The sequence below is a fragment of the Nansenia antarctica genome (genome assembly GCF_963989245.1).
Source record: "Nansenia antarctica genome assembly, chromosome: 5".
NCBI lineage: Eukaryota > Metazoa > Chordata > Actinopteri > Argentiniformes > Microstomatidae > Nansenia > Nansenia antarctica.
In genome coordinates, this window is record NC_137690.1 from 27,581,840 (window position 1) to 27,599,850 (window position 18,011).

General features: G+C 41.4%; 1 protein-coding gene across 1 annotated transcript in view; it reads right to left on the minus strand.

Moving 5' to 3' along the window:
- The window catches only part of cfap299 (cilia and flagella associated protein 299), a gene marked incomplete at its 5' end in the record, with an annotated part of 81,099 nt that extends 63,768 nt beyond the window's left edge, over positions 1–17,331 (minus strand). Inside the window, 2 exons of the mRNA XM_080532836.1 lie at positions 14,823–14,953; positions 17,215–17,331. Coding sequence (XP_080388962.1) covers positions 14,823–14,953; positions 17,215–17,331 — 248 coding nt within the window. The remainder of the gene's footprint in view (positions 1–14,822; positions 14,954–17,214) is intronic.
- Positions 17,332–18,011: the final 680 nt, after the last annotated feature.

An 18,011-nucleotide genomic window follows, 5' to 3' on the forward strand; every position in this document is an offset into this window, starting at 1 on the left:
CGCTGTGAGCGAATTTACGAACTATGAATGAACTACTCTATAACATCGACGATAATGAACTACGAGAGACTGAAATAGCCTCAGCGAGAATGAGGCGCGGCATCGCTTTGCTTGTAAAAAAATGTTTTACTATTCAGATCGGAAGGAGGAATTAATGTTTTGCAGATATTAATACATATTGATTTCTTTTTTTGTTTTGACTTGTCCATCGGACAAGTGCAGGAGGAAGTCCACTTGTCCGAACATAAAATGTACTTGTAGAGGACAAGCCTTAATGTCGAGCCCTTACTAGTACTACTACTACTACTAGTACTACTACTACTACTACTACTAGCTACTCCTACTATTACTACTACTACTTATACTACTACTACTTATACTATTCCTCCTACTATTACTACTATTACTACTACTACTACTACTACTACTACTACTACTACTACTACTACTACTACTACTACTACTACTACTACTACTACTACTACTACTACTCCTCCTCCTCCTCCTCCTACTAGCTACTACTTATACTACTACTACTACTACTACTACTAGCTACTCCTACTCCTACTACAAGCTACTTTTACTATTACAGTAGTAGCCATGCCACCAACATTTAGGTTAGTTGGCTGGCTAGCTAGCAAACCACATGAGCTGGAGAAATGATGTAAATCATGTTGGCTACCTCAACACTTTTAATCCAGCTCGTAGCCAGCCAGCTAGATACTGTAGTTGCTAGCCAGCCAGACTTAATGAACGTAACATTGTGTCGATCACTGCCAAGCACATGCCACTATGAGTGTGGCGCAGCCTGCAGGCAACATATACTGTACGTGCCATCTAGCTTTGATTGCATTCACAATCTCCCTTGTACAATGGTTCAAAATGCCAGCATCTTGACAGTCGACTTTGTTGATGAACTGGTCAGGTGCCATCATTTTATAGATGATTTGTTCACAATGTTGTTAGCAGCAAATAACGTCACTTCCATTGAAGTCCCTGGCAACACTCGTGTAAAAGTAATCTTATCAAATCTGATATCTGCTTCCTTTGGAACCTGGAACCTCTATAGTTACCAAATATAATCTAGCCACATGACCTTCAGATACATTGCACTTTGACAGGTTTGGGTATGTCAGAAACAGAATCTCACCATCTTTTTAACGATACACATTCCAGCAGTCCGCTGCAATCCCCAGGACAGTTATAATGCCTCCCAGGTCTCACAGCAATCATCGGTGAATAAATAATGAGTTGTAATAGGCCCGCTATTGGTCGTAAACTCCACATGACCTCCTCCAACTTAACAAAGAGGGACACCTGAAGCAGTGGGACGCGGGCCGCAGTGAGGGTGACAGTTCAGTTCAGGGAGAATGGGGGGGAAAAAACGAAACCTGGCTCCATTCAGATTCATAGGTCCCATTTCCTTCTGCTGCACTAGTCAGGGGGAGGTTGTTCACCTACTGCCAGTATAATGGCTCATTGAATCTGCCCTCCACCCACAGAGCTTTGCACTGCGCCCGCCAGCGCAACTTGTGTTGAAAAACGTCCCTTTCCCGCTCCTTACTTTGCTTAAATTACAATAATAGAGAACAGGATCTGCATTTTTTTTTCTTTTTCGTGTTCAAATATACTAGAATTTGAAAAAGGAATGTAATTTATACTAGTCTTTGGCCCGTGCCCCATAATGAAAGTCTTAGAGGAATCACATAGTGGTGAAAGTGCAGGGCCAGCACATATTTGGAGGCTAGGAGCTCACTCCATCTCCTGAGTGAGTGAAGGATTGCTGCTGGGTCATGGAGGCCGAGGCCCCAAAGTAAACACAGGTGTTGAGGAGGCAAGTGACTGGGGTTACCCCATCCAGTAGCTAAAGAAACACACACAGTCACGCTTGGAGGGAAAATAATACCATGGCAAATAATATAGAAGAGCGTGTTTAAGTTTCCCTCCGTCGACAAATCTCTTATCAAGCCTCATTTGAGAGAATTAACATGACTTTGGCCATTAGGCTGTGGTTATTAGGACTAATGACTGGGTGTCAGGCTAGCAGTGATTCTGGAGTGTTTTGGAATTACTGCTTGTGGGTGTCTCATGTTGGTCTATGACCCTGCGGTGTAGGTAGGCCCTGACATTCACAGGAAATGAAGATAATGATGCTTATCACCTGGCTTTATGAAAATGTTAACCAGCATCTTTCTCCCATGTGACAAAATACAATAGGGCAGCTCAGACAAGTAGGCTGTTGCGCTGAACCGGTATGGCTTTTCCTTGACCTGCATAGGCCTTCATTATCTTAATGTGACTCAAAGAGATCTAGCTGTCCAAGGCAAATCATAGCAGAATCACTCACTCCGAAAGTAAGAGTGAATCTGAAAACACAAGGGAGTGAACAAGGTTAACTCTGGAGAGGTAACAGCTCATTGAGCCCTCAGAAGAGAGAACTGAAAGTGTCTTCCTGGAGTGGAATAAACCACCAAGCTCCAAGCCATCTCTGCAGGGGGTGAACAGCTGTCACTGCTGAACGACTATCCACCAGTGTGTTTACAGACATATAAACACTGCATTAGTGTGAAGGATGCTCATCCAAGGCCGGATCCAAGGTCCATATATTGGACCTTCCTTCTCCCCGGATGATCTTTCAAACAATTTATTTAGCAAATGGGTTCAGCATCTCTCATGTGATACCTACACTCTGCAAACCCATGGCAGTTGTTTTGAAAAGCACCTACATAATGTCTTTTGGCCCAATTGGTTTCACTGAATAGTCATAGCCCATGAAAATAAGCAAGGTTTAATATGAAATTCTGTGGAGAAGGCACCTGATGAATGAGGGAAACAAATTGGATGTTATTTCTTAACCTAGCTCCTCACCAAAAATCTCAACATGGGGTCCTCCGTAATAATACAGGGCTGCCAATTCAGCAAGTTAAACAGCTTAACAAAAGAATAATTTTTATTGGAAATTCCGTCAGAAAGGTTAATAGAGAGGTTAGCAAATAATCAACAGTTGGTCGCAAATGTATGAATTTATGTCTCTTGGAGGAACGTTGCCTTTTACTGGTTAAAGTTGGCAGTCAATGGATTCCCGGTCAGATTTTTTCTCCCTCTCTCTTGGTCTCTTAAAAGCACAAGAAAAACAGGATTCAAGGGGAGCTGCTTGCTTTGGAAAGATGACCACTGGCATGAGTAGGCTCTGATACCACAGGCAGAGGTCTCACTGTAATTTTCAAAAGCAAGATGGGGCTTCAAACTAAACAAAATTGTCATCTGAAACATGGGGAGAGGTGAAATAGAGGGGGATGTTGTATGGCAACTAGCCGAGTCCATCACCTGAGGAGAACTGTGTTTTGTATATGAGGCTTATCCCTGCTCTGAAACGCCTCTAGGTTGAGTTGATGTTTAAACTGGATGTTTTTTTGTGTGCCAAGAACACTATGCACCATGAGTAAAAATAACTAGGCTACAGTAAGCACAAATTAGCAATAAAACAAATAAATAAGGCTATGTAGCCTAAATAAAGCCATGGTGACATACCGTTGTGCCCCCTCTGTTGTGGGCGGCTTGTTTGACTTAAACAAGCGCTTGACTTCCTTAATCAAATAAGCGATGGTGGATGATAAATAATCAAGCTCTGTGACATACTTGATAGAGCTAATTCAAAATAAACAGATTGGAAATGTTTCTTTTGTAATCACACAGATTTTCTTAGTGTGTGTCCTATACGCCTCCAATAAGTTGAATATTTATAGATAGACCTATGACTTGAATATCTGTACTTAATACTTCATACTCAAGGGCAAATTCATATCCACACTGCAAAAAGTAAATCAAAGTAAGATTAAATATCTTAAATCAAGGCAATATATGCTTGTTTTTTGTCTGACTGCACTAGTTGTAAGATATCTTTTACTTGTTTTAATAAAATCTTGGCAAGCCAAATTTTCCTGTTCTGCTGGCCGATAATTTTGTTTATTTTAAGTAATATTTCCCCCATTTTTTTTTCTTGTTTTCGAGAGCTGACTTTTTGCAGTGCATCAAAACATTGGTTCTTTTGGAATGCTATTGTAGTAACTTACTCTGAACACTATGTTGTGAATAAAATGAACTACCATCAGACAAAAACACACACAGAGAAACACACACACACACACACACACACACGCACACACACACACACACACACACAGAGACACGACTACCGTGCATGAGCTTACCCACCAAAACACCCCTCTTTTGTGTTCCCACTTGTGCTCACCTAACTATGCACTGACCTGCACTCTCAATAATGATTTATCTCCCAACTGGTCTCCAAGTCAATTTTACTATCTGTTTGCACAGCTGAAAGGAACAGCAATGTTTACTGCAGGGAAAGCCGGAGAAATTCAATACAGCACATTGCCCTGAGCTCTAACTTTGTGCTATTCTATCACGTTTGCCAAACAAATTTGATCCGTACCAACCCCTAATTATCATTAAAAAACTGATGTCTCCTTTTCCAAAAAAGCCACAATTTGTTTCAGCAAAAAAAGTATTATTATTATTCCATAATTAATGGAATGTCATTAAAAAGTTTAAGGGGCTTAACATTCCTCCTTAACTCTTGACTTTGCCAACATTTTGCAAATAAATACTCAGCAATTGGCTAGAAATTTGTGAGGAAGACATACGTTGACATACGACAATTTAGGCCTACCTCAAAGAGCAACAGATGTCATGAGATTATTTAATCTTTTATTCTTGAGGCAGATTAGGGTTTCAATAGCCTGGCAGATGGGAACTTTCAATAATACAGTGATTTCTTGAAAATCAACACGTACTGTACTTGGCATATTTTTCCTGAGAGTACTTGGGAAAAATAATCTTATGGAAAATATTATTTTGGGCTGGTGGACGTCAAGGGAAATTCCTCACAGCATGACAATTTACTTTATTTGGGGCTTTTTTTAAATCCTCTGTCACCTCTGATTACAATGAGCTGAATGTATCAGTTACACATGTGCTGCACACGATATTCTACCTGAGCCCCTCATTGTGCTTTGTGGCCACCCTTGCTAATAGGAGGGGTTATACTCACATTCCACCATGAATGTGTAAAAAATACAACAAATCCATTTTCATGTTTTTGGATATGTATCAATAGAATCAAAAGACACATTGTCAGCAATCTATAAACATTCATCAATATGACAAAATCATACACATAAACTGTTATCATTAACTTAAAAACACCAAGCCAAAAAATATAAATTCAACTAAAACCAGTTGAGAAAGTTATATGTCCCTTACTGTAAGTGTCAGTGTGCTTACACAGCGATGTGGCTGGGGTCATTTCAGTTTCAATTCAGTAAATTCAGGGATTAATTGACATTAATCTGAATTAACCTCAGCCAACATAAACTTTATCATTCATGCTTTTGCCCATCTCACTTCTTTAATCCTTGTGTTAGGCCTACAAAGCAATTTATGTTAGTCAAGAGCAGAAAATAGTTAGGCATAAGGTCTTGGAAATGATAATACAGTATAGGCCTAGTTCAGGAAAAACTGTTTCCTTAAACATAATGACCAATGATAGCCTTGCAGCACAGACACAATGGACATTTCCTCTGGAACATTGTTGAGTGTTGGGATATGAATGAAATTGCTAGGCCTAGGTTGTTCACTGACCGCCAGGGATTGGAAGAGGTGTCACGTTTTTACATCCTTATCGGACAACGGGTGTAAGCACAGTTTGGCAACGAGTCAGACGATAAAGTTCTCCCCCTTAACAGCCCATTGGTACGTCAAATTTCAAACAGAGTAAATAAAGAACAGAATGTTTGTACTCAAACAAACCAATGGGTTTACACATGTATGTCGCCGAGATCGTTTGTTTTCTCTAAACGTACACAGCCCTGGATTTGACAGCATTGGGCACAAGCAGTTCACGAGGAAGTAAGCAAGAACACAGAGGAAGACAAAATCATGACGCGCTCTTGAGAAGATTCCATTGAAATCATAAAGGAGAGGCTTTTAAACAAGTAGCTGCATCCCTAATTTGAACAGCAAGACCCCCTCCCCCTGTCTATCTGGTTTGCACATGTTGGCTGTGTGGTTTCAGTCTCATCAGTTTGTAGTAGCTTTTAATTATATCTTAATGCAAAAGCAACTTAACCACAGGGCAACATGTTGTGCATCATCTAAACTCCTCATGACAATCATTTTCTCGGAATACACTTTATTTGTGACTTCTGAAGCATGTCCTTGACACACTCAGAAGTGTTTGAACATACAGGTGCCAAAAAACAACATACACTTCACACAGGCCTACTCTATGGGCTGTTCTGTAGTCTTTCAAATCCATATTCAATAGGTCAGGGGCAGGGGGGGGGGGGGGGGGGGTTACTTTACTCTTCCGGCACTGCAGTACAGTAAAGTTCCCCCTCCTACTGTATGTAAACTAGGCGGTGAAAATCAACCATGTGTTGGTGGTCCTTGGCCAGGATCCAGTGAGCCAGCAAGCGTTGCACCAGGGACGGACCTTTGCTCGACATAATACCTACAGTTCGCTGCAGAACCCATCATATACATCCGCCATCTCCAGGACCCCAAACTACAAAGCAGATGATGACAGTGCTGTCTATTAGCTTTATGGCAAGAGCTATATAATGTGAAAACCACTTCCACCCCTGCACCGGGGGTATTGGGGAGGAGGAGGAGAACGGCAGGGGGGATTCGATCGCGAGTAATCAAACATCAGAGACCTTTGAGCCCGAGGTAAAGGATGTGAGGGATAGAGCTGAACATATCCCAACCTCCGCAAGTCTCTAACCGCTGTAACAGCTCATAATAAAAACCTCTTTTTACACGGGTATGGAGCGGCTGAGCTGGAGAGCAGCAGGACATCCCCTGGATGGGAGCCCCCTCGGATACGGTGGGAGCGCCGCTTACAAGACAAATGGCATCTGAAGAGGAAATGGCAGCCGAGAACAACAAGCAAACACATGTTTCTATTAAAAGACGAAAGGAGACACCATGCCAAGTGCTTCTTTTGGTTTAGCTAGCATTAGCTCTGTACATAGCATTGAACCACTTTAAAGGACAGTAAGGCTACGCTACCTCAACCATGACAAATCCCCTAATCCGCCGTGTTGCTATTAATTTTGGGAGGTACAGTGACTGACAAGGAGGCTAAACAAAAGCCTTGATTTATGGCCATTTCAATTTGAAATGAACAACAGGGTCATTAGATATGCTAAACACAGTGATCAAAAGAGTAATGGCTAAATTAAAAAGAGTACCAGCCAGCACAATAGGTTGTAATGACTATGTTTAATCGGTAGTGATCAGGGAATGAGATCGCTTGGAAGAAATATTTCATTTATCAACAATGGAGTCCTACCCTGTACTCGGTTTGTATACAAACATGTTGTTATTGGCCCGGGGTGTTCTAGGCGAGTGGACTTAGCATTTTTTGCCTTTCTATCTCTGGTAGCTTCCTCTTTGAATTGTGCATGCATGCAAGACAACAGCTGCAAGTCCATTTTGTGGGTTTATGTTGTTATTAGGGAGGATGTTGTTGTTTGAGAACTTTAAACTACATTTTGTCATGTTGGCCAGAGGAGGGAGATTTCCAACAAACTTATGCCCTGCATAAGGTTTGAAGACTGGTCACCCATATCCTGCTTGTCACTAAATCAAAAGCATGATTCATTTGACTCACTCAGCAAGCCTTTTAAAAAGAAATCAATCATGGATTGAGCAATGACAACCCGTTACCCATTGCAATCTTTTGATTTTGACGGACTGATCTGACGAAACCAATGAGTGCTTCAAGATGTTCTTGAACTTACAGTGATACAGCTACTGTCCTTATAAGTGGCTCTACTTCTTTTTTAAAAAGTAACAGAAACAAAATCACTGCAAACTATCTTGCCCCACGCATCAATGTGATTGAATGCATTACTCAGGCTTACGCTATACCAAAACAAAAATCCTTAGGCCTAATCCTTAGGCCTAAGCTACTCATTATCGTGTCTAAAATGAGAGTTGAATGAAACAAACAAACAAATGGAATGCAATGGGAATCAACAGTAAGCTCACTATCAAGCATTAAAATGGAGACAAAGTTCCAGTTATGACTTTTTAATCAATCACTCAAGGCTTATATATCATAATAAACACAACTCTGGAAACAATGGAGATGAAAGCCCTGTCCTCCAAGCCTAATGAAACCAGCGCTGGTGAATATCATCAGTGTCAGGGGGTTTTATTACACATCTTTGCTTACACATAATTGCTCACATCCTAATGCTGTGGTTGTTTTCCTGGGGAGCTCCCATTCTCCCCATGCTGACTCGAGACACAAAGATCATAGTCATGCCTGGCTTGATGCAACCATGAATAAAAGAGCGCGGGAGAAAAAGGAGAAAAGATGTCTTATCTTCAAAGACTTTCAGTCAGCCATCAAAGTGCAACCCCTCTCCTTCTCCTATAGTGCTGAGCGTCCCGGGCAGACGACCCCTCTGCACACCAGCTCTCAGCACACGGCCTTCTGCACTCACAGCCAGGGAGCTTGTCAACATGAGCAGCATCTTTGCTCCACCGCAAACACACATGGTGCAGGCAGGCCTACAACTGAAGCGGCAGAGTGGATTTGTCTGTTACTCTCTCCAAGGCTGCAAACCCAAAAAGAATGTTCACCCAGTGTTCTCCAATTTTGCAAGGTGATATTAGGTCTAATATTTTGGTACGATATTCAGGCCTGTTTTTGCCAATTCAGGTTTGAAAACTATTTGGAACATACCAAAGTCAAAAGGAAGAACATACAAGTATATTGTTAAAAGAACATAAGATCCAGATTGCATTGATCCGTCGGAAATCTCTATTGAGGAAATTGAAATAGGAGGGTCTTACTTCTGCTCAATCCAAACTCTATTCATTGTAAACGAGTCTAACAAGGAGCTTGACGTTGAAGCTCTGTGCCCTGAATCCAGATGTTTACTCAGCTGATTTTAGTATAGTCCATTTCCATGCTGAAACATAATACTTTAAAGTAGCAGATAAATCTGCTCCAACACATGTTGTAAACTACTAACATTTGGTTACAAAAAAATGCAAAGCATACATGGCTAAAGCATACTACATTTAGAGAAACGACCATCAGATTTACGTAACTACATGGATCTGATATGGCACAAGTTGTGCTTATGTTAGCCAACAAAGCAAATATTCCTTGACATGTGTTTGCTTTCATGAGACAATGCTATTACAAAATGTTTTACGAAAGACGTTGTTACATTTCTTTGCAGTGCGTGCTTACATTTTACCAGATCAAACAGCACACAGCCATATGGCTATACGTTTGCTGACATTTTTTTGTTAGACCAGAACAAAGTCCCAACTTTACAGCACGTAAATGTATTTTTGCATTCTTCAGTTTGGTTAACCGTTTTTAATTGGCTTGCTTAATATTTAATCAATGCACTGTGGATAAACAAGCTTGGTGTTTTTTCTCTTGATCAAAAAGACTACTAGCAAATGGTTCATTATGGTCACCGTTTTTTTTTCCTCTCCCTAACCACATCAAAAACAAAACAATTTGTGCTTCTTTCTTGCAGCAATCTGTTATTATGAATGAGTCTTAAAATGTATACAAATTACGCATTAGCTACAGAATGGTCTGCACCTGCCCATGCTAACTTTACCAAGCAACGTCCAGTGTCAAGTGATTTTCTTTCTTATTTGACATTTTGGAGGACACAAATTTGTGAACAAATTACAAACTGGACAGTACTAAGAATGAGAACAGATTTGAGAAGCTGTATATTTAAAATAAAAAAATAAAAGACATATCAAGTTAACTATTGAATAACAACCTTTTGACTACGCACATTTGGGACTTGACTCTTAAGATACACTAAACGAGACAGATATTGTACAAATCATCTTATTACTGTGAAATACGGGATGACTTCTGAGACCTTAAGATCCGGGTCCACGTTGACAGCTCTTCACACAATCACTGCCGACCTGCCGAGTCCAAAAGTGGCATAAACCGATCCGTGTGCTGCGTGGATGGGAGGGATGTGGTGGTTGGCCTGGGCCTGACAGGATGTGTGTCTCTGGATGGAGCTGGCAGGGAAAGCTCTGCAGTTGAACACTCATCCAAAAGCACAGAGTGCAGGGGAGGCAATTGGCCTGACAGCACATGTAATGGAGCCTGCAAAACCTCATAGCCCCAGGCCAGTGCCAGAGTAGTGGAGTGGCAGAGGTTTGCTTGCTGAAAACCAGCCCAGGACCCGTTCGTGAGGCTTCTTGTATCAGTAACATCCACAACCTTATTTTAGCTGAGCAACTGGGGGTTGGATTAGCACTGGAGTGCATTTACTGTACGTGTACATGTTCACGGCATTGGTTTTACTTGGCGTGCTGAGTGATGGCTCTCTTTAACGTAGAGGAGAGTGGAGAATTCTCGAGGCGGATTGTAAAAAGTAGCAGCACAATGGACAAAGAGCATGGCTGTGGTTAGACACCGGGGGCGGCAGGGGAGCCTGTGGAGGCCTCTGAGGCCTGTCACGAGCACGCGAGGTCAGGACATCTGCTGACATGGACTACTGGGCCAGAGCCAGGGCTGGAGCCGGGAACTGTAGGTTCATATCTCCTCAGCACTCTTCCTCTGCTCTTTTACCCCGTTTCCATTGGTACATTGGCCAGATTCGTGCCAGCCCGGATTCAGGGTTACAAACAGAGGTACAAATATTCGGCCACACCAAAACCTGCCCGGTTTCTCATATGGTGCTGGCTCATTAGAATCGGGCTGGTGGCGCCGTAACTGAGCAACCAGCTATAACATTCACTGCTAGCAAGAACATAGCTAGCCAGATTGAGTTAGCTAACTAACCTAGCTTCTTTTTTGTGAGGAAAGTGGCAATAAAAAAAACACTTTCCACAATGACCAAGTGCAGTTACACAGAGCTCAACTAAACATTGTGCAGCGGCTTTATTTTTTGTAAAGAAATGAACAAGTAGCTTTAAACAAATGTGCAAATGTTGCCTGGCAACCTTTCATCAGTTAAGTTTCACTTGCATACACAAGTAACCCAAGAAATGCAATTCGGTCCATGCTGCTTAACCTAGATCCAGCTCAGCACAAATCCAGCTTGGCTCCAATTTTCTACGGAAACCTGGTATGTGTCTGAGCTGATCTTCGTAGCTGGTGGGTACAATTATTAATTGTTCATTGTTAAAGCACACAATAAGCATTACATGCAAACTGAAATTCAAAAGATGACGATTAAGTATGTTAATCAAATATAAATAAATGACAACTCTATAAGTTGAATTTGCTCATGATCACCGACTCTCCTCCTCTGTCAAGTCAAACTTCTTAGCATTTGAGAGGGATACATGGACCAGAAATGTAATATAAAATCAAAGCTAGACAGTTATGTCCTGTTTAAATTAAAGAAAACATGTTTCTATTGCTTTCCAAAGATTTTGTGATATGAGACATACTTCATATAAGCTTTTGAAAAGAGTTACAACAATTCTGACAAAACATGCTTTGTATTCTATCCTATGACATGAACAGAACAAAAATTGCTGTTGATTTTGACTCGATTTTTGGCACAGCACTCACACTAACCCAACAACCACACAACTGACTAAGCATCCCTTTCATATATCTCATTCAAGTTTTCTTTTTCAATCGTATATTGAATTTCACTAATGTCTGACGAGAGCACAGTTCCTTTGTTTGTTCTTTTGTGAAGTGCTGGCGAGGCCCCCGTTTCACAGCCGACCTGTCAAGAGGAGCATGTTATCCTCCAGAATGTAACAGGGCAACAACAGGGCAACATCTGATTAGCATTCGCAGCGCTATCTCCACTCCCTTGGTATTTTATTACCACAGGTGCAGAGGCATTCATTGATCAGATGCACGCTACAGGCGAGGTTAGCCTTAATTGAAAACAGCTCTATTTATACACCTGCAGGCACTTAAGGTCTCAGAGAGCACAGAGAGGTTGAAAAGAAGAGAAAAAACAGAGCAGTGACAGTGCATTGAAAAGAAATACCTTGGGACACCTAGGCTTGGCCTACAGAGAGGGAAAAGGCATTCCCGAAATGGCTTGACTATGGGATATAAACATACCGTCTCTGCAGACTCACAATGGGCTTTCAGGCCAGGCACTCTCATTCTATACAGTGGCCCTGAAAAAATGCAATGCATTATGGATATTTGATAACTGCTATTGTCATACACATCATTACAGCCATACTATGTCTAAAGTAAATAGTCCTCCTCCCTGAACAAGTCACCCAGTCATGTTGTTTACTGAACAGCTGCCAATTGTGAGAGTAACACTGGCTTTTTAGAACACTGCCATTATTGTGCTCAAGCCCTCTGCAGGTGGTACATTGCATCTTGGGGCTGTGTTTTCGCAGTGTGACCACAACAGGGGGTCAAGGGGTCGGGTTGGTCGAGATCCAATCAGAAAACCGCAAAGGAAAGAGAAATCGACAGTTCAACAGCTAGAAGACAAAGCTCCAGCTTGCCACCTTTGACGGAAAAGGTCTGTGGGTGTTGGTCGAAGGTATTTTTTTCAAGACGTCAAATGTTCATGGAAAAAAAATATGCAGACTTTATCCAATTAATTAGCCAATAGAAAAAACATGGGAGGCATAGCCTACACTAATTGCAACGGCAACCTGAGACTTCTGGGCTGAAGAAAAAAACAGACCAAAACTGTCTCACTTTATCACTGAATAAAAACCTGCTTCAAGATAGATGCTTGTTTGTTGTGTTGTTCTTTCTTGTGGAAAGTCGCCTGCATTAGCTCGCTACCCACAATACACCACCGCCACAGGAAAAACGGATCAAACATCTCTTCTGATTATTATTAGGCTATTAGTAGTAGCCTATTATTAGTATTTTAACTTAATCAACAAAAATAAGCTTTTTATTCTAACGATAGAGTGTGGTGGTGTGTTTTTCTGTTTTCATCTGTCTTTTTGTGCTGCAACTAAGCCTACATAAGCCAGTATCAATCTACATGATTTTTATACTTCAGGCAATGACCTATATTGGATACAAGATCAAGCATAAAGTATACAAATTGCTTAACCACACTGGTCTCTCAGGAGATGAAAGATTGTGACAAGCAAAATGCCTGACCATTAGAATCAGAAGCACTTTCCAGGATGAATTTCAATCTCACAAAATCTAAATAGATATTATTATCACTATTACTCAAGAGGTAGATAGTATTTCCTGCCAAGGGTCTTTCTCAAATGTCAACCTCAACACTATAGGCTAGTTACCCTGGTGGGGATTCAAAAACCACTTGCCTGGGTCCTGCACAGAACAGATTGTAAAAGAGTTACAAGTGATGCCTTTCCCAGCAGCAGCCTCTTCTTATTAATAGAGTTTTTCCATCTCTGCGCTGCTGAACACCAATGCAAAGACAGACTGCGATGAAATTGATCATGGGAAAATCACTCAAACATATTGTACCAGGAAGGGCAAGGGCTTTGCTTTGTATCTGAACCAAATCCTTCATTTTTTCCTTTGCTCTTTACAAACAGGTGTCTCAAGGTAGTCCAAAGTAAAATGATTAAAATGCACTGACTGAAGAAGCTGCCAGGAGGGGAAGACCTAGCTTACTTTTCACACATGTGTTATGTTGACTATCATTTTCTTCCCAAGACTAAAAGTCTCCCCTCTATTCTGACTAAGATTGCAAAATTCCCGTAAGTTTAGGCTAAGCTAACTCTAACCCTAAATGTCCCAAACTTACGGGATTTTTGCAACCCTAATTCTGACTTAGCTTGCATAACCCTTGGGGGTACCCCTACTATAATTTGGGAAGTACTATTTTGGTAAATAAGTCAAAATCACAGTGAAAAGGTCGTCATTTGTGGCCAATGGCCATGGGGTATCAAACTTCAAAGGCTCGAGTAGCAAGATTTCAGTGGTTCTTTTCGTATGCTCTTTGAGGGTGGAGCCCTTTGCAAAAAATAAGTCAATACCCTATGCTCTTGAACACTCTCCACATAGACCTAAGAATAGAGGTTGACTAATATGTACATTTGATAGGGAGCTTACAGTATGTGCCCCCCCCCCTAAAAGAGCACAGATCCATTTCTTGTTGGGACAAGATGAAAGACTCTAGGCCTGATATCTCAGTAACTGCAGGTGTGGGGGCTCCCATTACACTAGTGTCACTGATGTTCAGCACTGCGTTTTGTTGCTGAAAAAAACAAAACACCTCATACATCTGCACTTTTGGATAAGCATCTAAGAGTTCAATCAAAGTCAACACTGGGCAGGTACAGGTACCTCCACAACCATGTGTGTGAGGGAACGTTTTTTTTTATTATCACAAGTCTGTATCAGCTTGTCATCAAACAAGGCATAACCACAAGGCTTTATCTAGGATTAGCACAAGATCTCTGTGATGCTTTTTTCAGGAGTAGTTTGTCGTCGTTTTATGATATTTGCCATGGTGATGTTGAGCCGTTAAACTGAACGTTTAGATAGAGGGCCAAACCCTGGTCACACAAGGGCACGGAGGGAATAGAAAGAGATAGGGAACCATACAACTGTTAAATCAAGTATGAACAAGTATGAGTTCATTTGTTTGTTTAGTTAACCAACTACAGCACAAGTTTAAAGCTCTGTTAAAGTCATGGAACGTTTGATAGCATTGTCATCTCTCAGGTTGTCTACTCAAGTCCTCAAAGGTGACGTGAATCATGTCACACAAACATAGACAGACAGACAGACAGACAGACGGATGCCTTGGGGAACGTCCCTCTCTCACTGGTCATTTGCGACGTCAACTTACTTCTGCTGGCTCCTCTTGGACAGCCTGGAGGCCTCTGCAGCTGCTTTCCTTGTCTCAAATTCCTCCCTCTTCAGGACCTCACCGCTGCCCTTAATACCCACCTCCACCAGCTGGCGGGCCAACTCCTCATCCTGGAGGAGCAATGAAAAGGGTTGAGTCAGGGAGGGGACCACGCTGCTGACTGTAACCTACAGCCTGTAACCTTCATCCTTCTCACCCTACACCTCCATCGCATCCACTCTCCAGCTCTTTGGTCTGGAAGCACAATAAAAATGTGTGTTTGTGTGTGTGTGTGTGTGTGTGTATGTGTGTGTGTGTGTGTGTGTGTGTGTGTGTGTGTGTGCGTGCGTGTGTGTGCGTGCGTGCGTGTGTGTTCGTGTGTGTGTGGGGGGTAAAAAAAAAAAGATGTATATAGCAAACTTGTTTTTAGGATCCATGCATATCATGACTAAGTCAACAAGACAACCCTGTGTCTTGCTTTTCCGTGACATATGCCCCTCATGTAGTCCTCATGTAGGCACCCCTCAGCATCTGGACAAGTGACGGAAATGTCCAATTTCTTTCAACTGTCATGTGGTGAACCGGCAACGAGTCTCATAGTTCTTTTATGGGTTTCAAAATGGCCTTAGTAGGCCTACTTATTGCCTTCATTTTCAAGGCTCATTCAGTCCCTTTCACGGTGAGATATGCTCACATTTGTTTTCCCGGCTTAAATAAGTTTGCTGAACTCCAATCAACATTTTTTACATTTTTTATATTTGGAATAGTTGTTAAGATTTTCTGCAATTTAAGGTGTACGTGTTAACGTGTCGTTAAGTCATTTCTGACGTGTATTGAAGTGCTATACTAGCCTGATCTTGGTCATTTACACAAGTAAACGAAGACAAACAAGGGCAGCCAGGAACGTTAGTTTATCGGTAGCCATTGTTGGCAACAACACACTTGATCAATATCGACATGACTGTGCAAGCCAGATTACCTGGGTTGCACTCCGTTGTGTACACAACACAGAGGTGACTGAGTTTGATGATGTTTGACCTGAGCTGATTATCAGGTAAGATAGGCCTACGTGTCAGTTTTCTACTCTCTGTGGACACAGGTGTTCAAGCAGTGTGTGGCAGGGTTATGTAATTTCTGAGCAATAGGCCCATCTTCTGGCTAAACTGGAACTCAAGTACTGCCCATGTCTGGAATTCACAGTCAAACGCCCTTGGTCGTGGAAGGTTTTTGCAGTCAAACAAATGTAGACAAGGGACGGTTTTCTCATGATTAATATTCAGCCAAAGCTGTTGAAGACAGCATATTATCAATTGGCTGTTCAATATGCAAAGTCTACTTCAGACTTCTCAATGTCTATGAAGATGGCCAGTTCTGTCCGTTTGTAGCTCTCCTCTGGGAGATAAGTTCAAACAAAGCACACATTGTACACATTATGTTGGGTAACACCCTAGACTTAATGGTTGAACTGTTTGGAGACCTCATCTCCTTAACACCACATTAACGGATTCCAAGTAAGCAAGCAGTCAGAGATATAAATGTTCTAGGCATTCCCATCAGGGGCCACAGGGGGCCTCATTTCATCTACTTAGCGGTGTTCATGGGGGTCACTTTAGAGTAGGCACAAGCAACAGCATTGGTTGGCCTATATAGGCATAGGCCTACAGCCAGAATACAGGCCACTGTTTGCTACATGATTGATGAATGAATAAGAGCTAGTGAGAGCTTACCCTGCTTCATCTGCTCTCAACTGAAACCTCTCTCTTTTTAACACTTTTAATGTGGGTGGATGAGAATGTTTTTTTTCTTATACTAAACATCTAGTTGACACCTTTAGTTTATATTCTTAACCTGCGTCTAATGATTAGAACTGCTTTTAGATGGCAGTATAAAATAGGACAAAATAATTGAGAGAATCTGTTTTGATGAAAATGCAGTTGAAATGTAGGCGTAGGCTAGTGTTTTATTTAGGCTATACTTTACTTTTAAACCTTTGGTTTAGGCAAACCTATAACTGACTAAATTAGAGCATTACTTAAAGTAGCACAGAGAGCCAGTTCCAGAGTGGTACAACTGGCCAGGTCTATACCGCCCCCTAGCTCATGCGAATATGTACTACAACAAATAGGCTTTGCTTCACTTAGACAAAAGTTGTTCCATCTGCCATTTGCATTTTGAATAAGAGGAGCATGGAAGACGCAAAATGCATATCGGTAATTAGATACAATAACGCTTGTGTAAATGAAGATTACCTGACTATATGCCAACTTGAACCCGAGTTATCACAACCAGGACGAGCCTGCAGTCCTGATTCAACATGTCGTGTGGTTTTTTTGTGACATGTCATTACTGCTTTACATCATTGCAACAACAGGTGATCAGTATCAAAAGTTACCTCAACATAATACAAATCCAAAGATGTGACTTGAGAGTCAAGATAATCCTCGTAGGTATGAAATTCTGTCACAAGAATATCACAAGAATCGAGTGTGGCGGCAGCATTATCCTCCATCCTCTTGAAAACTGTAGTGTTGTATCTTGATCGATTACCATAGCAACAAGCGTCATCGCGTCATCTTCAACCACTTCAAAAAAACAAAACAAAAAACAGGACGATGGTGTTTAGTTGCTGAAAGTTTAGATCCTAATGTTCACGAAACAAGACCGAATGTGTATTTTAGTGCATTTCGAAATGATTTGTAACATTTTTGGAGCAAAATACACGATATTTAAAAAGATATTTGACAAGCAGTAATCAATGATTTCTCATCGTAAATCCAGCCGCGGTGTGGCCATGTTTGTAGTCCTGTGAAAGAGGAAAGCTACTGAGTCGAATGATACCAAACATTCTATGGACTACAATACCCAGCTGACTTCAAATCCAGGCGTAAAGACAGCAATCCCAGGGGGGAAATTCACTTTCAGCACTAGTTTTCATAATAAGTTAATATAAGTATATTAGATTAATAATAGCAAGGCAAAACCTCTTTAGTATTAGGACAGAGAACCCACGATTCTAAACGGATTACACAATAATAGACATTCCAAACTGAAAAGATTCTGTGGCTGTACTTAACTTATGCTACTTGGGCAAGCCACATGGTGAAGCCGAATGACGAGGATCTTTCTAGAAGAGTTGGGACCCTCAATCTTTAGTTCTTCTTACTTTTACTTTAAACTTCCCAAAACATG